This window comes from Drosophila eugracilis, unplaced genomic scaffold (assembly GCF_018153835.1).
Source record: "Drosophila eugracilis isolate 14026-0451.02 unplaced genomic scaffold, ASM1815383v1 contig_1104, whole genome shotgun sequence".
NCBI lineage: Eukaryota > Metazoa > Arthropoda > Insecta > Diptera > Drosophilidae > Drosophila > Drosophila eugracilis.
The window spans coordinates 465951-491021 of record NW_024571881.1 but is presented as its reverse complement, the minus strand read 5'-3'; the positions used below and the strand labels follow the sequence as shown (position 1 = coordinate 491021).

The window sequence follows — 25071 nt, the reverse complement described above, 5'->3', positions numbered from 1 at the left end:
TGGATTCAGTGAATTTCAACCATTCGTGTATGCCATCTCTAATGGAAACCAGGGCGGCCATAATCAGCACATGTTGATTTCCCTTCGAGTTTATTTTGAATTTAAAGAATTGAAATCATGTCGACGGAGCCAGCAGTGGCGAAGGATGCAGTTTTGAAGCGCAGCGAGGCTTTAGCGGGGGACACACCCCAAGTTTACGGCTACGACTTTAACGAGGGTGTTAACTATAGTAAGCTCTTTGAATCTTATGTGAATACCGGATTTCAGGCAACGAATCTCGGTCTGGCCATTCGGGAAATTAACAGAATGGTGAGTTAGTTAATTAGGTACTCAGATTCTATATGTTACAAATACCTAAAACTGGCAGCTGGATTGCAGGGACCAGCCACTCGAGGCGGATCAACTAGACAGTCATGAAACAGACGACTTCATCCGTCGAAGAAGCAAATGCACCGTGTTCCTGGGATACACATCAAATCTCGTTTCATCTGGCATGCGAGAGACCATTCGCTTCCTGGCTGAGCATCGAATGATCGACTGCATTGTAACCACAGCGGGAGGTGTGGAGGAAGATTTCATCAAATGCCTGGCGCCTACTTTTATGGGTTCCTTTGAGCTAAGCGGGAGGGATCTACGAGATCGGGGAATTAACAGGATTGGCAACCTGCTTGTACCCAACGACAACTATTGCAAGTTCGAGGACTGGGTGATGCCACTGCTGGATGAAATGCTTGAAGAGCAAAAATCCCAGGGAATTGTCTGGTCGCCTTCAAAGATTATTAATCGTTTGGGCGAGCGCATTGGTGATCCCAGTTCCATATACTACTGGGCAGCCAAGAATCAAATACCCGTCTTTTGTCCAGCTCTGACGGATGGCAGTTTGGGCGACATGATGTACTTTCACTCCTTCCGGCAACCTGGTCTCGTGGTGGATATACTGTCCGATCTGCGAAGGTTGAACACCATGGCAGTTAAAGCCGTTAACAGCGGGATGATTATCGTGGGTGGCGGCGTCATTAAGCATCACATCTGCAATGCAAATCTGATGCGGAATGGCGCGGATTACTCAGTCTTTATCAACACCGCTTCAGAGTTTGATGGTAGCGATAGTGGCGCCAGGCCTGATGAGGCAATATCCTGGGGAAAGATCAGGAAGGACGCCACACCCGTTAAAGTCTATGCCGAGGCCAGTTTGGTCTTTCCATTGATTGTGGGAGAAACCTTTGCCAAACGACACCATTCCGGCGGCAAAGAGTTGCCCCAAGAGACTAACCAAGTGTAAATATATATAGAGAAAACAAGGACAACGCAATCAACGCAAATGTACAGATGTAACTTATTAAGGAATGGTGCTGGTCCGCAGATGGGTAGTATTGCGAGTCCGGAATGGGAGTCCCCAAAGTGTTATGCCCCGCCCAGAAGCAAACTGTCCGGGTAGGAAGCCATTAAGCGTCGTCGGAGATGTTAGCTGCATGTGATAAACACCACCGGCAGCAGCATTGCACTCCGGCACCTCCGGTGGGCAATTCACATTCCGCCGTAATGGTTCTGCTGGAGTCGCTTGAGTGCCGCAAAAATGCAACTTTTGCCGGTGGCCGCAGATGCTATATTCCTGTTTGCCTTAGTTTTACGCAAATATTCCCTCACTTCTGGCCTTAATTGTTTGCGAAGTTCGCTCTCGTTGTCCGGAAATTGTCCGTAACGGAACAGTGCATCCGCATAAGCCCACGAAATTTGTCATTAATTTTATGCCACTAATGTAAGCGCTCGGCTTCCGTCACTTCCTCAAATTTTTCTCCATTTTGGCCGACCAAACTTTGGCTGTCTCTACGGTGTACGCATCATTAAAGCCGAGCGGAAACTTTTTTCGCACACTTACTCTTTGTCCCCCCTTTCCGGCTGCATCGACAGTTGGTGCTACATATTTTGAGCTATTGTCAGACTGCAGTGGAGAAAGATGGACTAGCAGAAAGTTTGGGGATTGCAGAGGCACTGCATTTTCCTTGACAACTTTTTCCCAACTTTTTTTTTAGACTTCTTCCTGGCTTTTTGGAAAATAAATGGTTGTGGTGCTGTGGCAAAGAAAAACTATTATATATATACTTATACGTACATATGGCAAGAAATGTTGGCTTTATAAAATTTTGGAAATTTATACGCTTCTTAAGGCGGCAACATTTTCTTAAGCTTGTTAGTGATTATATATCATACTTTCTCGTTCATGGCAACCACAAGAAAAATCATAAATCATATGAGTGCGTTCTGTTGTTTAAATTTTATGAAAATCTGTTTAAATATATTTTAGAATGTATTATCATTTTATAGCTTTGGCATTAAAAATAAGTCATTTCTTTCAAAATTATGTTTACGGCCAAGAAAGTCAATTGCACTTATTTTTGCAGAGACCATTATCGGCAGTCAGGCGTCGTTAAGAAGTGCTTAACTGCATGTTGTCATAGCCAAAGGCACACACACTCTTTGGGCCCACTTAGGGTATATAAATCCTCCTACCACACACTCTTTCGAGGCGCTTAAAAACTAATTACGAACAAAGCTGTTGCTGTTCTTCCAACTTTGTTTTTTCTGGCTGCGTTTTCTTTTCTCCTCTTCCCAGGCTGAAGAAATGGTCACTACACTGGGAGAAAAACAATGAAAGTAATTGAGCAGACTCAATTGGAAAGTTATAGATTCAGAGCCATGAATCAGATTGAATATTAAAGAACTAAATATTTTTATATTTAAAAAGGAAAGTGGGAAACAAAAACTTAACTTTTCAATGTGTAAGTGCGCAGATGATTGCCGACTCCTCACGAATACAGCTAACTTCCCTCCGTGATTACGAGAAAATTAAAACTACATTAAAAGTTTTGCAGTTGACAGGGACGCTGGCGGTGAAAACTGCGAGGGGGGCAGGAACTTTTCAAAACAACTCAACGATTTATTGATTCGAACAAGAAAATGGGAAGTATATAGAAATGTGTGTGGGGTATTTCTAAGACGATTACTATTTTTCTACGGACAGCTCGCTGAGTGCATCGGATAACTTTTCCAGATCTTCGGCGCTTCTAGATTTTCCACATTTGCATGTACTGAATAGTGGATCTATTGGTATCGTGCTGAATGATTTTTCCCTATGGCAGAACTCACATTTTGAGATGCCAGGACTGCCTAGGTCTTGTAATGGAAGTCCTGTTACTGCTAGTGTGACAATTGCTTGATGCCTCATAATTAAATCCTCAGAAAGTTCTCGCAATCTTTGACGCTCAACATTAATGGATTCCTGTAGCTGCCGCAGCTTGGCCTCTTTTTCCTTGAGACCAACCTTGTCATTCCTCAAGATATGGTCATAAAGCATGCGTACGTTGTCGTCTCTCCGAGAGCAGGCCTGGAACACCAAACTGTTCAAGTTATCCTCAAAACTGAGATCCAATTCAGAGATCATTAATCTGCTAACCAGATCGTTCCGCAAGAAAGGCTCTAGGCAGGTAGCGAAGAAGTTGAGTCGGCCCTTGTCGCCCGGCCAAGTCTTCAAAAGATCAATAGCCGTGCGGCACGACTTATATATGTTCTCCTTGAGAAGCTCAGATCTGCTAGTAACGGATTTCTCCTCCACTTCCTTCGCTATTATTTGGTTCCTGCCCCTGTAATACTTCTCCGTTTTTAATGCACAGATGTGCATCGAGTCGATCTCTTTGAGGAGATCTTGGTTTGCCTGTTTAATTCTTTCGAATTCGTGAAGTGGAAGGGGTTCCTGGGCGGCAGTTTCCTGAGAGAATCGACTGCTTCCACCTCCATAGCTTGAGGCGTTACTTTCCGTATTAACATTTTTAACCACCGGCGGTTCGTCCAACACCGTCGCATCGTAACCGCTTAGCAAATCATCCATGGAATGGTTTAAGTAGTCCAATTCCGTAAAAGGATTACCCAAGCTGCCAGTCTCCCTAACCTGTTCATACATCAGCATCATCATGCAGTTCCTGGCGAATTTTTCAAGTCCCTTCACTTCCTGAAAACGTTTTATCCATAGCTGAATTATGTCGAAGTCCTCCTGGCGGACTGGGTGCTCCTTACAGTACAATCGCAAGTTCCGTAACTGGCTGGCAAAGTGGCGGTCCTGGGCGCATTCGTCCAAATGGCTCATCTTTGAAGGTTTTTGGAATTTCGAATTAAATTTTTGGATTTTTTGTTTAATATTTTTTGATAGGCTGGTGGAAAGAACAGTTGATCGAAAATCTGAAAAGATTTTAAGCTTAAAATCAAAAATAAAAATTATACAAAATACTTTAGATTTAACAGTGCTTAATTAATATGTCATTTCGATGAAGGTCACTTGGACCCAGGGAACCCGGCAATGCCCTTTACGAATTCGGATCGCACGTGCCAAATGTGTGTGGGAGGCAACAACGGCTTAAATCGGCCCAGTAACTTGGAACGGAGTCAAAGACTTTGAGTAGCGATGTCAGCGACGACTGCTGCATGTCTAAGCGCGGCCTTCGTGGGACAACCAAGTGGGCTTGGGCGCTATATAAACTGGCCAGCCCGGTCAACTCATCATCAAATCAAGCTCACAGCTCCAAGTAGTCACAACTACCAAAAAACAAAAACCAATCAACATGAAATTCGTAAGTGCTTGGATGATTAAATATTTTTAAGGATCAATTAATTAGAATATATTTTAATCCATAGTTCGCCGTCTGCTTCTTCGCTGTTGTGGCTGTGGCTGCTGCCAAGCCCGGAATCGTGGCTCCTCTGGCCGCCGCTCCTCTGGCTTATACCGCCCCGGCTGTGGTGGGCAGTGCCGCCTACGTGGCTCCCTATGCCTCCAGCTACACTGCTAACACTGTGGCCCACAGCGCCGCCTTCCCCGCTGCCTACACCGCTCCAGTTGCTGCCGCCTATACCGCTCCCATCGCTGCTCCTGTTGCCGCTGCTTACGCCACCCCTTACGCTGCTGCCTACACCTCTCCTCTGGCCTACAGCTCGCCCTATGTGGCCAGCCCCTATGTTGCCACCGCTGCCGCTCCTCTGCTGCTGAAGAAGTAAATCGACGGATTGTGAACCTTGCCCAAAATATTTCCCCGTGAGCTTGGCCCATGGCTTGGTATATATTTTCATAGACCTCAAAAGATGATTTTACGAATGAATTAAATTTTCTAAAGCTCACTAGCAACTGTTTTCCTTCGTGTGAAAATTCTGATATTGATTAGTTTTTGAGTATATAAAACTTAAGCAAAGGTTTATTTCAAAGAGAAAAAAGAAACTAAAGTTACTATTAAATTATAAAAAAAAGTATAAAACTTAAGTGTGGAATCATTGCATACTTATGTGCGCACATCCTGAGAACCCCTTAAAAATCGCAGGATCTGAGCTTGCGTGCATTTTTGTCACCTTTCGCTGCCTTTCGTTTGCCTTAATGGCACAAATACCGGACATACTTTTGAAAAGCCATCATCCTCTTGTCCTCCCATGGCTCACACTTCCGATCTGGACCGACTTCCTTATTAATTTCTCGAACGCTGCTTTGGTATTTTTTTTTCTAACCGCCTGCCACTCATAAATTGCGCAAATTCCTTTTGTGAGCGTCAAAGAAAAATGTCAGCATGATGGAGAAGTGCGAGGGAGGAAATGAAGCCTCCTGTGGTCACCATCTAATTTCTCTGCATGTCCTGAGCACGCTTATTAAAGTATAAATCATTTGATGACTGCTCCAGCAAAGTGACCAGCAAATACGTCACAAAGAAGAAACCGGCAAACGACAGTCAGCCAAAAAAAAAGTTGGAGAAGTGAAAGCAGTGAATGGGTGAGGTCCTGAGTCCCGAAAGGACTGCACTGCCCGGATGGTTAGCCAAAGTACATTATAGTCCTTGGTCGGTTGCAGGCGGCAACAAATGTAGCAGAAAACCGCAGCCGAGAGTAGTGCAATTAAATACAGGAAATAATGGCCACCACAGCACTAGCAAAAGCAGAGCAGATTCTGCCCCACTTGCAGCTGGGTGGTTCGGAGGCGGTTCGGTTGCCTGGTGGTGGACAGGAAACGACAGGATGCAGGAAACCCCTTGCACAGCATCTTGGCCAGGACCAGAAGCCGCCTGCAGTTGTGGGCCAGCAAATTTAGAGGCGGAAAGGAAAGAATCCAGCCACATCCAGCCAGATGGAAGCCGGTGAACGCTATTATGTAGACACATTAAACAAAGATGGCCCAGGAGAATCTCAGAAACGAATGGGTCGCACTTCAGGCCATATATCTTTTAAGTATTTTCTGGATAGATGATTGCAGTGCAATTAAATAATTGCTGTGTAGCAGGACAATTGTTTCGAGAAGGAAGGATGACAGTATTAAAAACTATAATTTATTTTGGCTTCACAAATTGGTAACTTATAAGTTACAAAAAAGAACATGGCCTGGCGTAAATTTCAAGTTAATGGTAAACTTTTTAGCATCGCAATACTTTACGCAACTTTTAGTTGACGAAACAATGTTCTTTGGGAAAACTTTTCCGGCACTATTTTTAATCGAAATTCCGGGGAAAATAGCTTTATTTACATCCGGAAGAGTTGACTTCTTAATGTAGCGCATTCCAATCAGCATCCTTCTTCCTCTAGCACATACACATACGATGACCAAACCCACACAAAGACAACATCTGGTTGCGGTTTCCTATGTCCTGTTTCGAGCAAACTGCGTCTCAGAAGGACATCTCATCGGACATGTTTGCATGCCATTGTGTGTGAGTGTGCGAAATATTTTATAATTCAATTTTCAATTGGCAGGTTCGAATCCGTAGATATGCTGGCACATCCAGAAACTAGGAGCATACGAAACATACGGAACCGGGAGTTTGTGGATGTAGAATTGCATGGCTTGTCGGGCTCTAATTGAATTCAATGTGCACTTAAGCGACATCCGTTCATAATGAAATTTCGCAACAAAATTGTGGCAAGGACAAAAGAGTCGGCAAATATTGTTGCTATGCTAATGCAAAGTTTTTCCCTCCATACGTTTGCTATATATACTATATATATATGTTTATATTTTTTTTTTATTGCACCATAAATAATGTGAAATTGGAGATGGAGAAAGATGGAGAAATCGGGAGCCTGGCAACCAAGAAATTGAAATTAAATTGCCGTTCGAATGAAGGAATCCGATGCCGGCAGCCAATGCCAAAGCAACTGGGCGAGTGCATAACCATCCATATCTAATATATATATAGCTTCATTGGTATATAGTAAATACATTTCTATATATTTTTATTCCATTCCGCTTAGCTTTATTTCATTTGACGTTTTATTTTGCACTCTGCAAATAATCGATTGTCAGTCAGAACCAACTGCCGTCCGCCCGGTCCGTCCAACTGACGGACCGTTTGATTCTCCATCGGAATGTTAGCTAAAGTATGAGCAGCTGCTTCAATATTGCGCATAGCATTTCACAATTTCACACACTGCAGGAAAATCGAGCAAAAACTAATGTCCATGTTTGACAAATTTTAAACTTGCTCATCAAATTTAGTTCAATTAACATACTAGATTGGCACCAACTTGTCACTTAATTATTGGGAATACTCATTGCAAATTATATATTTTTATTAATTTCACTTCCAATAATAAACAGTCTTTTATTTTATAACATTGAGAAGGTATTAAATATTTAATTTTAGTTCAAAATTCAACAAAATCCCAAGCTAATTGCTTTCCACAGTGTGCCTTTCGCAAAGCAATATGGGTTCGATTGTGTGTTGCGTAAAATTCCTTACGATTGACTTGGCCTGGCGTTTTATTGATTGATTTGCAATGCCCACGAGCGGCTGACAATCAGCTCCTCGGTTGGCTTTCGATGGAGCAACAGCTTCAGCTTCAGGCTCACGTTGCGTATGCGTAATATTGTTATGCCACATCCTTGCACGCTCCATCAAGGAAAGTTTGCACAAGAAATTCAAGCAATGATCAAGTGTACATTTTAATGAAGCCGCCATCATACTTCGTACATAAATATACATATATACTCGTATATATAAATACAATAAATTGCGCACAGAAATCAACTCTATTGCATGCCAATTTCCGGAGCACAAAAATATGAGCCTTTTTTATATGCTTCGTAGTCGAAAAGTTTTTTCATTAAAACTCTCGAATGGTGGCAAGTTTTGGATGAAAAGTGGGTAACAGCCCAGCTGGGCTAAGTGAGTGCAAAATGTTATTTTATTGTCAACAAGCAAAGTTGCCCAGAAAACACTCCGAAGACGAAAGCCAGAGCCGGAGGACTTGTCGTGTCTGATGTTAAAATTTATTTAATATTCAGCATAAACAAAGCAACCAGGACACGACACGCTCGTAAACTCATTTGCCAGCGAAAACAACTGTTCCCACTTGCCGCCGTTTGGGAATTGTTTTTAATACGACCTCAAGGACCCATAGCCCATCCCTCCAGTCCAACGACTTATGAAAAATAAATATTTTTGTGTTTTATATCCAACTTGGACGACAACGCCCACAAGTTTTTTCATTAATTTGCAAGGATCCAGAGTGCCAAAAAAATGTAAGAAGGGGGCGATTAAGAAACCCTCGGAAGGCATTCCGTAAAAGTCAATAAAAGTGTTGTTCTAACTTTTGGCCTTCTCCGGCAGTCATTATCAACTTGTGCTGTCAACGCAGTCAACGGGCAACATCTGGGGGAATTTTCATAATTTTTGGCGACAAAATTGAATTGATTAATAAAATATAAGCTGGTGGGTAAGAGGCAATATGGCAAAGGAAGAGGAAAGAATTTGTAGGAAATCGATCATAAACTTTTCTTAAGAAAGCAATAAAAATGTCTATGGTAAGTTCTTGTAGTTGGTATAACAATCTTATGATTATTTTAAATATTTGATGTTGCCTTTTACCAAATTAACTGAAAACCCATTTTTGACAAAATCAAAGTTCATATTTTAAGAAAAGTTAATGGTTATATGTTTATTTTCCTTTTGTCATAAAAACTTTTGTTTTGATAACCTATGCTGATTTTAATTTGCTGGCGACAGAAGTTAAACACAGTTTTTATATTCACAGCTGCAGAGTTTCCATCAGTTATGAAAACATTTCAGTTTTTCAGGTCTGGTTAACACATGCAAACTTCCACGGGGAACTACTTGCGAACTTTTTAAAGACGATTTCCAGCTCATCTTAAATTCGTGCTCCACCGGCGACCATCATCCGTATTCCATCTGGCTAAACCAAAGCCAGCGGAGGATGGGGACTGAAAACAAGCAGAGTCATCCATATGCATGATGCATGTCGGTAATGGCATTTCCAAGCCAACGACAAGTTGCTTAAAAAATCATCAAAAAATTCGCGTTAAGTGCTGGAGGTTGGCGGTTTTTCCCTCACCACATCCGCATCCATATCCAGTGCCATCGCCTCCTACTTCACATCCCTATATCATCCGCATCTGTCATGCACTTTGCTGCAGATGCGGTTGGAGAGAAATGCACGAAAATGAAAAAGGGCCAAGAACGGAACTAAAACCGCACTCAAAAAGCTGAAACCGGCAAGAAATTGGACTGGCACATTCCCCTTAAAGCTTGAACTCAATATGTGCATAACTTTCGCTTTCCGGTGACAGTTGCCCCCGGATCCCGTTCCTTCGGCTCCTTTGTCCCAGGCAATCTGTGACCCAAATCCAAACACCGACCGCCTTAAAGCCTAAAACAAACTGTGTCAGTTGGCAGCAGCAGCAGCTCCTCCGCCACTCCCCCACTTGACTTTTGCACCCGGCCCCATCCCCTCCGAAAACACTATATCCCCCTTTATATCCTTTGCTACTCGCATCAAAAGGCAAATATTGGCACTTGCCGCAATAACCAGGTAAGCTCAGGCTGAGTTGCCCTCTATCACAGACTCGAAAATGGGTCACCATTTACAGTGGTGACCAGGATGAGAGGCGTTTTATGTTTTATTACAAAACCATATACTTTAGACTGTATTTTAATATTAAATTGACTAGTTTAAAGATTTTATAAGCGATTTACAAATGGGAAAGGTAATTTAGCCACCATAGAGTTTACACCATTATTTCATAAATCATTTCTAAACATGTTTAACCTATAATAACCTTGGTAGGTTATATATTTTGTATGCTAATCCTGCAAACACTACTGTTTTGATCCCATCTGTAAGTCGAAAAAATGGATGCTGCCTGCATGCTGGCGCAGTTATGGCAAGTAAAGGAAAATTAGAAGCAAACTTCGAGCCTTTGCAATTGCGTCACAGCTGCGGCCTCACGACTTAAACCGCTCAACGGCACGGCAGATTGCCATGGGTTAAGCATCTTGCACAATCCCTCACATGGCTTTGAAATTTTAATGGCCTTTAAGTGAGTGAACAGGGGCGTGGCTGTCGCGCTTGAATTAACAAATTAATGCAAATGATTTTGGAAAACATTCATCGCTCTTCTTGTTTTTGTATATACTAACCATGAAGAAGATGTCTCGACTTATGCTTAATTTAATGAATATTTATGAGGTTGTGATGGCCTGTGCCTGTGAGTGTTTTCCTGCTTCTTATTTTTGCATCTGTTCGTGTTGACTGCATTTCGATTTCAGGCTCTAATTTAATTGCACCCAGGAGTGGAGGGCAGGTCGAGCAGGACAACAACATCCGTTTCCGCTTGCCACGACATCCCGTCAAGTGCGGCAATCGCATTAGAATGCGCAGCGGACCTGTCCTTCGTCCTCCGTCCTTCGCATCACATCGCATTGCATCCTCCGGCTGACGGATGAGCTGGCAGGTCCTGTGCTCTTCTGCCCTCTCCTTTCCGTCGATCATTGCACTTTGGAGACTTGGTCTCCGTCAGAGTCCGTACCCCAGACTCCGGGTCTAACACAATACCAGCCGGAGGCTTCAGTGACTCCTGCTGCTCGCTGCACTCATTTAATTGCATTATGCCGCAGGTTGTCGCATTGCCCTGAAAATCCTGACTGGCACTCCGGCACTCCAAAGACACTGCATTAATTTGCATGTGAAAAACTGCAGCCCCGCTGTTGTTTTTGATATTTTTATGGCTGCTCTCTGGTTTTTTTTTTTTATTTTGCTCAGAGTTAATGAAGTCAACAAGCTGCGGCTGCATTTCGTCAGACGTAGGCCCTTCGAGCCAAAAGGATAGCCAGGAACAATGCTGTATACATTTTCGCTCAGTTAAACAACTTTGAAGTTTGTGTTCTATTCGAATAGACAGAAAAATATTTCCGCGGATTGGCTTAACACACTTTTGTTAAAGAGATAGGGCTTAATACTTTTTATTGAAAAATTAAGATTTTCTTGGCGTTAAGATTAATAAAACACTATATATATATTACATATTATCCAGTCAATCTCCATAAGAAAAATCTCTTATAGGATTGTTGCAGTTCTTATAAAAAAATGTTTACACTTTGTTTCGAAAACTTAAAAAATGTATACAAATATAAATTTTTATGTATTCAATAATTGTACTGCTCTTTCCTCTGTGGTAGTGCCATTAGGTTACATGTTGGTTATTTGACGAACTCACTGTATTAGGAAATGGTCAGCTCTCAAAGCCCTTTTAATATATGAAACATCTAGATGTTTTGACTGGACCTAAAAGCTTATCTTGCTCTTTAAAGTTTTCACAGCAGTGAGATTTTTGTGTTTCACTCAAGAAATGATGTCGGTTCAGCCAGGAGATGTGCGCTCGCGGACCGAATTTCCTGATCATACTCCTAATGCAATGATGGGCTTTTGCGGCCATGTCATTGTTGCTGTATCCGATGATGTATATAAAATGGCCGTATTGGTACTCGTACACACGAAGGATGGTGAAAGGATATATCTTTCTCAACTCCTGGTAAACTTGCCAGGGACTGAGTAACGGCACCCGCTTAAGAAGTAACTCTCTGTTATTGTTGGATGATAGCACTTTGATTTTGAGGTCCAGTTGGCTGAATCGCATGGGCAGACTATGGTTGGAAGTTATAACTTTTTTATCCTTAAATTCGTAAAGATTACTTACTATTCTAGGGCCGCTTCCTTAAGAGGCGCATTGATGTATTGCAAGTAGGCATAACCTCGCGTTTGTCCTGAAAAATCGATCTTATAACGAAGGGAATAAACTTCACCCAGCTCGCTGGCCAGATCCACCAGCATTTCCGGAGTACAAAGATGGTATTTGGGTATTCCAGTGAGAAATAGCTGTAAAATAAGTTGGTTATCCCTAAGAATTGTTTTTTCTTTAACTTACTTCACCCTCCCTTTGCTCCAGCAAGGCTATTAGATCCTCGTCAAGGACTTTACGTGTAGTAATAGAAATTGTGCCATTAACCTGACATATGCGAAAACAGCTATCAAAATCCATTTATAATTTAAAAAAAAAGCAAAACAGAAAAGCACAACACGCGCGGGTGGAAGTAGCATAAGACTTAGAGTGACCGAACATTATTAATAACCGATCTACGTCGCGGAGTTGCCAGATATCATTGAAATCGAACTTTTAATATTTATCTATTATTTATTAAACACATTTAGTCTAGTACAAGTTTGGAATATAATTTGCCGATGAAAGTATTGTCAAAAGTTACATATTTTTGTATACAAATTAACACAAGTTTGTAATATTACTTGGCGTCCTTTTTTCGTAAGAAAAATATACCGAGAGGAGGCCTTTTGCATGTGAGGTCTTTTATTAGACATGCTGTGAACTCTGACTGCACTATAACTAAAGTATTCTATTTTTGCGAGGTACGTTATGCATTTACGTTACTTTTTCTAACCGCTTTTTGCATGTCAGGCCATTTCTTTGCTCTTGCCTGCTTTTTGCTTTTGTTTTGACAGGCTGCGCGTGCTTTTTTCTAGCTCATGTTTAACAATATAAATTTATGCAGGCAGTCGGTCGTTTGCAACTTTTGCCCGCTGTTCGCCACAAGCCGCAGCACCTACGTATCGGTGTTGTTGTTGTCTTTGCGGTTAAACCGCCTCGCCCATCAGCCACCACCCAATCACTCACCATCTGCCACCCACTCACCCTACCAAGGGCCATCTTGATGGAGGTTGCGGTGCACTCAAGTGCCTGCCGCCGCTGCTGCTGCTTCATTTTCCTAATTTATACGCGCGCTGTGCTAATGAAAATTTACGTGGCAACGCAACCGCACACGGTTTTGTTCCCTCTGCTGTTACACTCATAAAATGCATCTACATAATCTCTATTAAATATTACTACAAATTTAGTAAATTAAGTTATTATGATCAAGAGAAATCGGTTATTTGTTTAACATAACTCGCTTCTTAGATCATTTCTATTATTAAACATTATTATATTGCTATTTATTTATAATTTTTAGTGTGGTGTCGCTGCTTCTTGTGCTTGTTACCAGACTTGGGGCCACCACTTGACACATCCCTGAGAAGCCCTGAGCTCGACTCTTAGCCCACTCCGCTCCTTGCGGTTAAGAAACGCTCAGTGACAGCCGCAGAGTAAAACCACATAATCCCATTCCCCTTTCGATTTCCTTTCACGATCACAGTCAGCGTTAATTTCATTTAAATCATTCAAATTTTTTAAATTTCCGGTACAACAAAGCTAAAATTTTGGAATTTTAGAAATAGTCCCATCTGGCGGAATATGCAAAAATGTCTATGATAGAACCAAGTGAGGAGTTATTGGACCGCCATTTTCAGCAGCAGGTGGCCACTTACAAGGATGTCGATCAGTCAAGGGCCGCTCAGTCGGATCGCCTGATCATGGCCAGGTGGATGGAGGTATTTGAGAAAACAACGTCCAATGAGAAGTTGGCACGAAATAGTCTTATGCTTTTAATGCATGGCCACTTAAATGAGTTTGGTTTTCTCAAAGAACCTTTCACGGATGAGGGAAATTGCAGCAGAAATCTAAACGAGGTTTTAAATGAGTACCGGGGCAAACCATGCATGAAGATATCTTCTTTGATGAAAACGAAGAAAAAGAAATCCACTACAAGTGTTGCTGAAACTCAGCCAATAGAGAAACAAGGATTGGTGTCAGGCCGATCCGTATCCCGGGTGGCATCACTTAAAACTGTTCTTCGCCCTAAGAAACTGGATCCCATCGAAGAGGTTTCTGAAACCTTGGAAAAGGTAAGAACTAAAAATATAATTATATTTTGAAGATAATTTGCCAGAAGAGTTATATCCCCGTTCTTTCGCAGTCCAGTTCTGATGCGAATTGCTCCGAATGCGCTATTGAGGCTGGAAAACGAAGTGTGAGGCAGAGAATCCAATCCTTAGAGGAGAAGCTCTCGAAAAACGAGCAACATCCCTTCAGTAAATGTTCAATGAAAGCTATCAGAAATGTATATTCATCTCGTTGTGGAGATTCTGTTCTGAATCGTGATCAAGTTAACGGAGAGACAGAGAGAACTGGATCCTCTAGTTCCACAACTGATGAGAAGCTTAAAAAGCTAGCTAGTGTCATAGAGCAGGTCACCCGTAGATCAAGTGCTGTGAAAAGTCTGAAAAACTGCTTCGAGGAAATGTCTGAACGTTTGAGGCACACCTCAGACTCTGAATATGTCACTACTGAACCAGAGCCAGAGAATCCATCATCTGTGCCCCGGAGGAGCTTGGAGCCAATTCTGGTGACCAGACTAACTGGAGGTCAAACGAATCCCCCAAATGTGCTTAGGGATAAAACGATTGAACAATTGTTAACTCGCAGAGAGAACTTGCGGGTCGAGTGCTTGAAGTACTACAACTTGGATGGAACAATGAAGGACGTAAAAGATATGCCTTTTCCCTTGATGAATAGCAAGGGCACTGAGATTCGTTTTAAGGGTTTTTTAATTGGTGCCTATCGAGCCTTAGAGCGATTGAAACGCTGGCATGGAAGACCCAATAAGCTTAAATTTTTTAAGACTTTTTGCCGGGGATTTGGATTGAATGATTTTGGGAGATTGCAGGCTTTGGATCGAAGATTTGAGTTGGCGGCTCTTAAATGGCATCGTCATAAAGTTCTTGTATGCCAACGAAATACGTGGCATCGCTACCGTCGCAGTATTTTGGTAGACCAGCCACCATTCGCCATGAAGGATCTGATCCGAGTTCGCCATCAATTGGAAATGGAGGAGGAGCTTCAGCAGGAGAGAATGGTTCACCTGGCCAAGATCAAAGAACTTTGTAAGACCAACTGCTGTGGAGTCCTTAGACCAGATATCCACCAGAAGATGTTAAATAACCTAGACGATGAAATCGGTCAGTTATTGGTAGAACTCAAGTCACTGATCCGTAAGAAGGAGATACTTTTCCACTGAAGATATCCCCGTACTTTCCGCGAACCTCATTTTATACTTAATTTTTCACTTGAAACAGCCATGGTGCTCATTAATTAATTTAAATACTAATGCTTTATTAAATTTAAATCCTGTGAAAGGGAAACAAAGTAAAGGGGCTTTTTGGTGGGACGAGGACTAAAGCTGGAGATGACTACACAATAAACAAACAATCTACTCGTAAACAGCAGCTATTTTTTAATTATGCAATGTTTCCGTTGCAGCTTTGCGAAATAACAGAGAGCTGAGTCTGGTTAAATGGAAGGTATGGGCAAGGAAGATACCCTTTTATAAATGAATGGTCATTGTGTGTGCAGAAATGAAGGTTACAACCTTCAAGACATTTCTACAATATAAATATCCTTCTGATAATGTTAATAATTCGTATAAACCTTAATATGAAACTGCTATAAAAATCTCTCTTATTACTCCTTATCTTACGCCCATAACCCCCAATTAGCCTCCTACTTATCCACGGTATCAATAACAAAGCGAAATGCAAGAAAAATGGCTGCCAGCTGCGACTATTTGCCATTTTGTAAGCAAGCTGGGAATTAACAGCAAAACCAGCCAGCCAGCTACTAGAAAAAAAGGAGGCGAAAAAAGGCAAGGGAAAACTGTCGCTAAAAGCAGTTTTCCAAAGTACTTTCCATAGAGTTGACTGGGCGTGGTCAAGCGGAGTTGGGCATTGAAGTCCGTCGGTGGTCAGTGAACTTGCCGCAACTTAATATCCGTAAGTATCGGTATATATATAGCTATATATATCGTAATTATGGCAAGCATAAGCATCTATATAGTGTACAATGTACACGGTACACAGTTATAGGTAGGGCATAAGTGATGGCTTCATCGGGCTTTCGGTTCGGTTGTAAATTTATGGTCTATATTCAGAAATTTGCATAGAACGCTCTCTCTCTCTCGACATCGTCTCAACCGCTTGCCTGCGTCTGAATTAATTAATTATTTATAGCTTGGGAAAGTGGAAACACCCTTCCTTCGCTTTCCTATCGTTTTCCTTGTTTGCTCATTTGCAAATTTTACTGGCAGTTATGGATTAAAGTGCCCGTTGTGTCCTAGACCGGAGGCTTTAAGCAAGACGTCACCCTTGGGTCTTATCTAATCGAAGTGATCGCAAAATATGGTTCTGTTTCAATGCCCGATTTCATGGCTCATTCGCATGTGTGGCACGCAAACATAATTATAATTTTTACAACGTCTAAATAAACGCAAATATTGTATGCAAAGAGGCAGTTTCACAGGGGTTCGGTGGTGGTAGTAGTGAGTCAGGTAGGGCGGTTCTACCTGTAGTAATGAATGGCAGTCCAAAGAAGGTAGCGCGACATTCGCTGCTAGCCATTAATTGTGGAAAAAACAAAGGGTATCTAACCTGCCAACGGAATTGTTTGGTGTTTGGCAAACTTTGTGACGCAGCCGGAAATGGAGCTAAATATGGTGAAAGTTTGTTTAGAGAAAGCGAAAGGATAGATTGCTATTCGAAACATGTAGGATCCCTTTGTTCTTTTTGTTTCTGAAAACTCAATTATCAACTTTATGAGATATGATATAATTCATAAACTTTTTGCATTGTGACGGCCAATACCGCTTTTAAAATATAGATTTTGTGTTTGAAAAAAATATCATTATTTTGTCGGATTTAAATTTTTGAACAACTTTTTTTCCATAATTTTTTTTTACGAAAAATCTCAAAAAATCTCTTTTTGAGCAAAATAATGACTTTTATGTAAAATTCTCGACATTTTTACCAGTAAAATGCTTATAACTCTGTCAAATTAAGACGCACAGCTATAGTGAGGATTGTTTTGTGCAGCTAACGATCCAAGCAAATCCAATACATGTGGTTGTGGCGATGATTTTCGGAAATTAAAATTTTTGTGAAATTTCACTTTTTTGTAAGGGGTACCATCATAATTTTGTTTTGTGCAGCTAACGATCCAAGCAAATCCAATACATGTGGTTGTGGCGATGATTTTCGGAAATTAAAATTTTTGTGAAATTTCACTTTTTTGTAAGGGGTACCATCATAATTTTTTCGAAAAATTGAAGAATTATTATTTTCTTCAGATTTGAATGGCACTTCAATATTTTGAAAATAGATTGAAATACAAGCCTAATGAGATATAACATTTTCCGACCATTATTGGCTTTGTAATGAAGAAAATACTGATATTTCGAGCCTCAAATCGGTTTTCGTATTTTTTGAATATCATAAAAATTACGAAAAATCTCAAAAAATCACTTTTTGAGTGTGGTACACTGTTCGACGGGGAATTTAAATACGAATTCAATGAGGTATAACATTCCATGATACGATCATCTTTGGCGGTGTAATGAGGAAAATACTGATATTTTGAGACACAAATCGGGACAGACCGATTTTCGCATTTTTGGAAAGGGGTAACATCATAAAATTTTACGAAAAATCTGAAAAAAATCACTTTTTGAGTGTGGTACACAGTTCGACGGGGAATTTAAATACGAACTCAACAAGATATAACATTCCATGATACGATCATCTTTGGTTTTGTAATGAGGAAAATACTGATATTTTGAGACTGAAATCGGGACAGACCGATTTTCGCATTTTTGGAAAGGGGTAACATCATAAAATTTTACGAAAAATCTGAAAAAATTCACTTTTTGGGTGTGGTACACAGTTCGACGGAGAATTTAAATACGAACTCAACAAGATATAACATTCCATGATACGATCATCTTTGGTTTTGTAATGAGGAAAATACTGATATTTTGAGACTCAAGTCGGGACAGACCGATTTTCGCATTTTTGGAAAGGGGTAACATCATAAAATTTTACGAAAAATCTGAAAAAATCACTTTTTGGGTGTGGTACACAGTTCGACGGGGAATTTAAATACGAACTCAACAAGATATAACATTCCATGATACGATCATCTTTGGTTTTGTAATGAGGAAAATACTGATATTTTGAGACTCAAGTCGGGACAGACCGATTTTCGCATTTTTGGAAAGGGGTAACATCATAAAATTTTACGAAAAATCTGAAAAAATTCACTTTTTGGGTGTGGTACACAGTTCGACGGGGAATTTAAATACGAACTCAACAAGATATAACATTCCATGATACGATCATCTTTGGTTTTGTAATGAGGAAAATACTGATATTTTGAGACTCAAGTCGGGACAGACCGATTTTCGCATTTTTGGAAAGGGGTAACATCATAAAATTTTACGAAAAATCTGAAAAAATAGATTTTTTGAGTGTGGTACACAGTTCGACGGGGAATTTAAATACGAACTCAACAAGATATAACATTCCATGATACGATCATCTTTGGTTTTGTAATGAGGAAAATACTGATATTTTGAGACTGAAATCGGGACAGACCGATTTTCGCATTTTTGGAAAGGGGTAACATCATAAAATTTTACGAAAAATCTGAAAAAATTCACTTTTTGGGTGTGGTACACAGTTCGACGGAGAATTTAAATACGAACTCAACAAGATATAACATTCCATGATACGATCATCTTTGGTTTTGTAATGAGGAAAATACTGATATTTTGAGACTCAAGTCGGGACAGACCGATTTTCGCATTTTTGGAAAGGGGTAACATCATAAAATTTTACGAAAAATCTGAAAAAATTCACTTTTTGGGTGTGGTACACAGTTCGACGGAGAATTTAAATACGAACTCAACAAGATATAACATTCCATGATACGATCATCTTTGGTTTTGTAATGAGGAAAATACTGATATTTTGAGACTCAAATCGGGACAGACCGATTTTCGCATTTTTGGAAAGGGGTAACATCATAAAATTTTACGAAAAATCTGAAAAAAATCACTTTTTGAGTGTGGTACACAGTTCGACGGGGAATTCAAATACGAACTCAACAAGATATAACATTCCATGATACGATCATCTTTGGCGGTGTAATGAGGAAAATACTGATATTTTGAGACTCAAGTCGGGACAGAGCGATTTTCGCATTTTTGGAAAGGGGTAACATCATAAAATTTTACGAAAAATCTGAAAAAAATCACTTTTTGGGTGTGGTACACAGTTCGACGGGGAATTTAAATACGAACTCAACAAGATATAACATTCCATGATACGATCATCTTTGGCGGTGTAATGAGGAAAATACTGATATTTTGAGACACAAATCGGGACAGACCGATTTTCGCATTTTTGAAAACGAGTAACATCATAAAATTTTACGAAAAATCTGAAAAAATTCACTTTTTGGGTGTGGTACACAGTTCGACGGGGAATTTAAATACGAACTCAACAAGATATAACATTCCATGATACGATCATCTTTGGCGGTGTAATGAGGAAAATACTGATATTTTGAGACTCAAGTCGGGACAGAGCGATTTTCGCATTTTTGGAAAGGGGTAACATCATAAAATTTTACGAAAAATCTGAAAAAAATCACTTTTTGTGTGTGGTACACAGTTCGACGGGGAATTTAAATACGAACTCAACAAGATATAACATTCCATGATACGATCATCTTTGGTTTTGTTATGAGGAAAATACTGATATTTTGAGACTCAAGTCGGGACAGACCGATTTTCGCATTTTTGGAAAGGGGTAACATCATAAAATTTTACGAAAAATCTGAAAAAAATCACTTTTTGAGTGTGGTACACTGTTCGACGGGGAATTTAAATACGAATTTAACGAGGTATAACATTCCATGATACGATCATCTTTGGTTTTGTAATGAGGAAAATACTGATATTTTGAGACTCAAATCGGGACAGAGCGATTTTCGCATTTTTGGAAAGGGGTAACATCATAAAATTTTTCGAAAAATCTGAAAAAATCACTTTTTGAGTGTGGTACACTGTTCGACGGGGAATTTAAATACGAATTTAACGAGGTATAACATTCCATGATATGATAATTTGTGGCTTTGTAATGAAGAAGGCTTCGGGAAAGGCCTATTTTCGCATTTTTTGTATGTGTTAATCATCATAAAATTTAACGAAAAATCTCAAAAAAAGTACTTTTTGAGCCTGGTACACAGTTCGACGGAGAATTTAAATTAAGAAATTAACATTTTTCGCATTACTAATAAAACAAATTAAGTGGATCAAAATATTATTTATTATCGCTTAAATAAGGGTTACTTTTTGACAAAAACTTTCAGACTCACCATTTTTGTTGTCTTAATCACATTTTAATAATCTTTTTATGACCCATAGAGTATTCTGAATTTCATCAATTTGAGTTTTATTAATGGTCGTTGTCTTAGATATTTATTCCTTCCCAGCGATTTCAAATAGCATTAAGAATATAATTTATGCCACTCAGCGCGCTCAGGTCTAGCAATATTAATGATGGCACAACTTCTCCGGCTCTCTCCCCGATTCTCGGTGATTCTCTTCGCAATGTCCCATGCCATCCAGCCAAAGGCTATAAATATGATTGACTAACCGGACCAATCGAGCAGTAAAATTTTGAATTTCATTCGTAAAGCCAGCCGGAGGAGCAGTAATCGAAAGGGAACCATGTTGGTCAAGGTCTTAATGGTGAGTGTGACTGAACTACGACCGGATATATATACTATGTATATGTGTGGATATTTCAAACGTATCAATAATCCTGGCAGCTCGCATTGCTCGCGGTCCTGAGCCAGGCGAAGCCCCAGCTGCTGGTCACGACACCAGTGAGTTATGCCACCGGAGCGGGAGGGGCTTGGCTGGCTCCTACCTCCGCCTACTATCCAGCCTATGCCAGCTATCCGACCTACGCGGCCTATGCGTATGCACCGGTATATGGCGCATACGCCACGTATCCCTACTACACATATCTAAGGCGATGAATCCAACCATGGCCTGTTAGCCATGGTCTTGGCCAACTTTAATATTCAGTGAATAAGTACGTATGCCTACAGGATGTAGAGATATGCAGTGTAAAATAACTATATAGAGTCTTTTCATAATAGTTCTTGTAAATGTCTTATTTTGGAGTGTTTTATAGAATTTTATAAAATATTGTTTATAAAAGTACCTTTAAAATATGTATATAAATTGGTATTGCTAAAAGCTAACTAAAAGATTCAAGAACTTTAAGAAATTAAAAACCAAAAAGAATATAAACTTGGAAGCCCTCAGTGTGAATATTTTAATGGTTCTGCCCTGTTTGCGTGTGCTCGGAATAATCCTGTTGGTAATGCTTTATTTTCCCTCGCGCTTGATTCGATTTGGCGCCTGAAATCAAAGCGGCATAAATACATAAAATGATAAACAAATCAATAAATGGCAAGAGGCATCATCTACCTTCAGCCGGGTTCTGTGGGATTTTCCATTTGGGTTTTCTCTTCGCCAGCACTTTTCCTTCTACAGTCCCCCTGCTCGTTCCTCAAATTTGCTTACATCTGCGCATATTTTCACTTGCACGTCTTCAGTTGGGAATAGGGAGTTGTTGTTGTCGTGGATGGGGGAAGAAGATGGAGGTGGAGTAGGAGTCATGGGTAATCCGGGCAGGGCAGGATGTCGGTGAGTATCTTGGTAACCCGCTATTGATTTACCTTACGTGTATAAATCTTTTATTCATGTAATCCATTTGAAAAACACGTTTGCACATGATTGTGTTCGTTTCGAAAAAGGGAATCTTTCTAACATATGTACGTACCAACCAACTTATATATATGTATGAGTGCGGTCTCTGTGTGTGTGTGTCTGAGTGTGTATTTGATTTGAAAAATCGTCAAAATTATATAAAGTGAATACAAATTTCATTTGCTCGGTTTTATTGCTTCGCCAGTTGCCATACAAACATTGGTTGCCAATTGCCGTTGCCACAGCGCTGGCAATCAAAATAGTTACGTTTTTATTTTGCCAGCGAATTAACGAAGGGTAAAGCTTGGCTAGTTTACAAACGATTAAGTTTCAGGGAAGCTAGTGGTGTAGATTAATTTTACAATTTGTGTCAAAGTCAAAAGGGTATTGCAAAAGGTTAACGAGTGTAGTAAAGATGGGACAGGGCTTAAGTACTTTTAATCCACAATAATTGTTCGATTTAACACATTTAATGAAGATATATATCATTTGATTTATATTCAAACTAAAAGCATGTTTTACCATATTTGGTTATTATTCGAAATCAAAAAAAAAGTTTCCCTCATTAAGCGAACAAAATCCTTTCAACAAACTTGCCCTCCTGCTTATCATATTGTCGCTTACCTTTGACAACTTTTGGGCAACAAAAACCTGGAAAAATATATTTATATATAAAAAAGGGATGACAAACGGGATAGGACGACAACGAGTAATATTCAACATGGAGAGGTAAAAAAGTTATCCGAGCTCAACGCAGTTTCATTGAATAAAAGGTCATTAAATTTGGACGCTATCTGTTCCGAGAACTTGCGAAAATGGAGCAGCCATTTGCCCCCCTCTCAGCTGAGTTTTCCCTGCGTGGATTTTACTAGCCTTTTCCGCTTAGGTAGCAAAACTTTACAACTACTTGGCATTTACCACCTGAGCGGAGAATGGGGGGCGATGCCAAAGTTATGATAAGGAGCAGCAGGATACTGCCGAGGGGCAGAAGGCTCCACTCGGCCCTTTCAACGCGCAGGACAAAGTCAAGCAGAAAACTTGACTGGAGCCGCTGGCTGCGGATGGGGCAAAATAAAAAAAAAATTGCTTGGAGGGAAAGCGCAGGAAGCGCTGAAAGGAAGCATATTTCATATAGAAAAGAAATCCTTTTAAATGGAAAGTTTAATCCTGGCCAAGGCAAAGCGCAGACTTGCCGCCTAGGTGCCGATGGAAAGGAAAATGTGGAAAAGCGGGAAAACCGGGAAAAGGGGGTCGCCAGATGCCTGGCTTTCGATAAGAACTAAGCTGAACTGAACCGAGTGGAAAACGCGAAGTACAAATTGCTCTCCATCGCTGCCCAAAGCCAAAGGAGTTCATTTTGTTAGGGAATATTGCATAGCGGGATGGGGAAATTGTACACTAACTACATTTTATATGGCTAAACAAGAAAACACTCCCATAAATAGGTGATTATCCTAACCTAAAGTAGAGTGTAGATTGTGGAACAAACAAATGGGTTTATAAACCAATTATTGATAACTTTAAGTTAAATAATAATAGTATTATATAAAAAATTAATTTCATAAAGAAAACAAATGCTTGGATTCGTGGTATATACATTTCTTTATTTACACAAATCGGTCAAGATGGGATTCGTAGACGGACTGCTTACTTCCTGAGGAGGACGGGGGCAGCGGCTGCGGCGATAGGGGCGGTGTAGGCGGCTGCTACTGGGGCGGCGATGGGAGCAGCGAAGGGGGTGGCGGCGGCATAACGGGCAATGGGGGCAGTGTAGGCTGCAGCCACGGGAGCGGTATAGGCAGCGGTGTAGGCAGCAGGGGCGGCGTAAGCAGCGGCAACCGGAGCGGTGTAAGCGGCAGCAACGGGCGCGGCGATGGGAGCGGTGTAGGCAGCAGCAATTGGAGCGGTGTAGGCGGCGGGGAAAGCAGCGCTGTGGGCTACAGTGTTGGCGGTGTAGCTGGAGGCGTAGGGAGCCACGTAGGCGGCACTGCCCACCACAGCCGGAGCGGTATAAGCCAGAGGAGCGGCGGCCAGAGGAGCCACGATTCCTGGCTTAGCAGCAGCCACAGCCACAACAGCGAAGAAGCAGACGGCGAACTATGGATTAAAATATATTCTAATTAATTAATCCTTAAAATCTTCAGTCTTCCAAGCACTTACGAATTTCATGTTGATTGGTTTTTTGTTTGGTAGTTGTGACTACTTAGAGCTGTGAGCTTGATTTGATGTTTAGTTGATCGAACTGGCCAGTTTATATAGTAGCCTGCTACTAGAAAGCGAAGGCCGCGTTTACCCATGCAGCTGGCATCGCTGACATCGCAGCTCAAAGTCTTTGACTCCGTTCCAGTTTAGTGGGCCAAGCCAGGTTATGCCAAGCCAATCCGATCCGAACCTATCCTATCCATTGTTGGTGCACACGCACACTTGGCACGTGCCGGGCCTAATTCGATTTGACTTTGTAACCGGTGGCTGAGTAATTGAAATGCGTCAGCCCACAACGCGGAACAAAGGCCGTAAACCAATTATGATCGCAGAATCCCACTTGAGGAGGAGGCCATTCAAATGTCTGATGATTTTGATGGATACCTCAATTATTCGGGAAATGAAGAGTTATGCAGGAATTTCCTTGATTTTGATGATGAAATAGGGTAGTGGTGGTAAATAAAGGTTGTGACTTCTTAATTTAATCTTCTTAAATGATTTACTTCTAACATGTATTTAATTTTGTACATACAAAATTTATTGGGCTTTTACATGAATGATCTGATATCGGTTTACATTTAATTTCTACATTTTTGTTCTTTTTTTATTCCAAAACAAAAGTTTACCAAAGTTAAGAAACTGAATTGAAATTCTGCATTCAAAGTTCGATAAAAGCTAAATATTTTAATTTGAATCCGAAAAACACTCAAAGTTCGATAAAACTTTTAGCCACCCTTAGCAATCTTTTCGGAGGTTCCCCACATTCTTTCTTTCTTCTTTCCCCCAGCAGAAACTGCTTTGTTCCTATGAATAATTTGTGGAAACCACTTAAAGGCAGCCGCCCCTTCTTTTGCTGGTTCCAAATGTCGCTGGAATTTTCTAGACGAATTCAAACCAGAAATTTTTTAATAGACTTCATCTTGATGAGGGCCCATGGATATGGATACGGCTTAGGCCTTTTGCGAGATGGGATGTGGGTGTCATGTGTGCCGTT

The 25071-nt window shown here is 40.7% G+C and overlaps 7 protein-coding genes across 9 annotated transcripts; 4 read left to right on the top strand and 3 right to left on the bottom strand.

Annotated features, from left to right (window-relative positions):
• Positions 1–37: 37 nt before the first annotated feature.
• On the top strand, positions 38–1322 carry LOC108109896 (probable deoxyhypusine synthase). The gene is made up of 2 exons (XM_017218703.2): positions 38–309; positions 368–1322. Exons 1-2 carry the CDS (start codon positions 118–120, stop codon positions 1280–1282), a joined length of 1107 nt encoding a protein of 368 aa, XP_017074192.1. The 5' UTR covers positions 38–117; the 3' UTR covers positions 1283–1322.
• A 1595-nt stretch (positions 1323–2917) lies between these two features.
• On the bottom strand, positions 2918–4391 carry LOC108109895. Its single transcript, XM_017218701.1, has 2 exons — positions 3148–4391; positions 2918–3089 (listed from the first exon to the last, which is right to left on the bottom strand). Exons 1-2 carry the CDS (start codon positions 4139–4141, stop codon positions 3013–3015), a joined length of 1071 nt encoding a protein of 356 aa, XP_017074190.1. The 5' UTR covers positions 4142–4391; the 3' UTR covers positions 2918–3012.
• Positions 4392–4514: 123 nt separating this feature from the next.
• On the top strand, positions 4515–5163 carry LOC108109897 (larval cuticle protein F1-like). Its single transcript, XM_017218704.1, has 2 exons — positions 4515–4622; positions 4687–5163. The coding sequence occupies exons 1-2, from the start codon at positions 4614–4616 to the stop codon at positions 5041–5043; spliced, it is 366 nt and encodes a 121-aa protein (XP_017074193.1). The 5' UTR covers positions 4515–4613; the 3' UTR covers positions 5044–5163.
• A 6021-nt stretch (positions 5164–11184) lies between these two features.
• Positions 11185–12414, bottom strand: LOC108109784. Its single transcript, XM_017218463.1, has 3 exons — positions 12239–12414; positions 12011–12189; positions 11185–11957 (listed from the first exon to the last, which is right to left on the bottom strand). The coding sequence occupies exons 1-3, from the start codon at positions 12350–12352 to the stop codon at positions 11564–11566; spliced, it is 687 nt and encodes a 228-aa protein (XP_017073952.1). The 5' UTR covers positions 12353–12414; the 3' UTR covers positions 11185–11563.
• Positions 12415–12604: 190 nt separating this feature from the next.
• On the top strand, positions 12605–15415 carry LOC108109775. Of its 3 annotated transcripts, none has more exons than XM_017218451.1 (3): positions 12605–12735; positions 13594–14106; positions 14154–15415. In XM_017218451.1, the coding sequence occupies exons 2-3, from the start codon at positions 13624–13626 to the stop codon at positions 15276–15278; spliced, it is 1608 nt and encodes a 535-aa protein (XP_017073940.1). In that variant the 5' UTR covers positions 12605–12735; positions 13594–13623; the 3' UTR covers positions 15279–15415. The 3 variants fall into 3 exon arrangements, with proteins under 3 accessions (XP_017073940.1, XP_017073941.1, XP_017073938.1); XM_017218452.1 differs by having other exon boundaries at positions 13335–14106; positions 14178–15415; XM_017218449.1 differs by having other exon boundaries at positions 13335–14106.
• A 5356-nt stretch (positions 15416–20771) lies between these two features.
• On the top strand, positions 20772–21427 carry LOC108109782. Its single transcript, XM_017218461.1, has 2 exons — positions 20772–20843; positions 20924–21427. Exons 1-2 carry the CDS (start codon positions 20823–20825, stop codon positions 21134–21136), a joined length of 234 nt encoding a protein of 77 aa, XP_017073950.1. The 5' UTR covers positions 20772–20822; the 3' UTR covers positions 21137–21427.
• A 2031-nt stretch (positions 21428–23458) lies between these two features.
• LOC108109783 (pupal cuticle protein C1B) lies at positions 23459–24168 on the bottom strand. The gene is made up of 2 exons (XM_017218462.1): positions 24036–24168; positions 23459–23972 (listed from the first exon to the last, which is right to left on the bottom strand). The coding sequence occupies exons 1-2, from the start codon at positions 24042–24044 to the stop codon at positions 23523–23525; spliced, it is 459 nt and encodes a 152-aa protein (XP_017073951.1). The 5' UTR covers positions 24045–24168; the 3' UTR covers positions 23459–23522.
• Between the last annotated feature and the right edge of the window lie 903 nt (positions 24169–25071).

Coding starts and splice junctions, on each gene's coding strand:
- LOC108109784 (XM_017218463.1), bottom strand. CDS start 12,352: ATGGATTTTGATAGCTGTTTTCGCATATGTCAGGTTAATGGCACAATT. Junction 12,190..12,238: donor TGGAGCAAAGGGAGGGTGAA/GTAAGTTAAAGA, acceptor CTTATTTTACAG/CTATTTCTCACTGGAATACC. Junction 11,958..12,010: donor AAGGAAGCGGCCCTAGAATA/GTAAGTAATCTT, acceptor TTCCAACCATAG/TCTGCCCATGCGATTCAGCC.
- LOC108109782 (XM_017218461.1), top strand. CDS start 20,823: ATGTTGGTCAAGGTCTTAATG. Junction 20,844..20,923: donor TGTTGGTCAAGGTCTTAATG/GTGAGTGTGACT, acceptor TAATCCTGGCAG/CTCGCATTGCTCGCGGTCCT.
- LOC108109896 (XM_017218703.2), top strand. CDS start 118: ATGTCGACGGAGCCAGCAGTGGCGAAGGATGCAGTTTTGAAGCGCAGC. Junction 310..367: donor TTCGGGAAATTAACAGAATG/GTGAGTTAGTTA, acceptor TAAAACTGGCAG/CTGGATTGCAGGGACCAGCC.
- LOC108109895 (XM_017218701.1), bottom strand. CDS start 4,141: ATGAGCCATTTGGACGAATGCGCCCAGGACCGCCACTTTGCCAGCCAG. Junction 3,090..3,147: donor CAGTCCTGGCATCTCAAAAT/GTGAGTTCTGCC, acceptor TCCACTATTCAG/TACATGCAAATGTGGAAAAT.
- LOC108109775 (XM_017218451.1), top strand. CDS start 13,624: ATGTCTATGATAGAACCAAGTGAGGAGTTATTGGACCGCCATTTTCAG. Junction 14,107..14,153: donor TTTCTGAAACCTTGGAAAAG/GTAAGAACTAAA, acceptor ATTTGCCAGAAG/AGTTATATCCCCGTTCTTTC.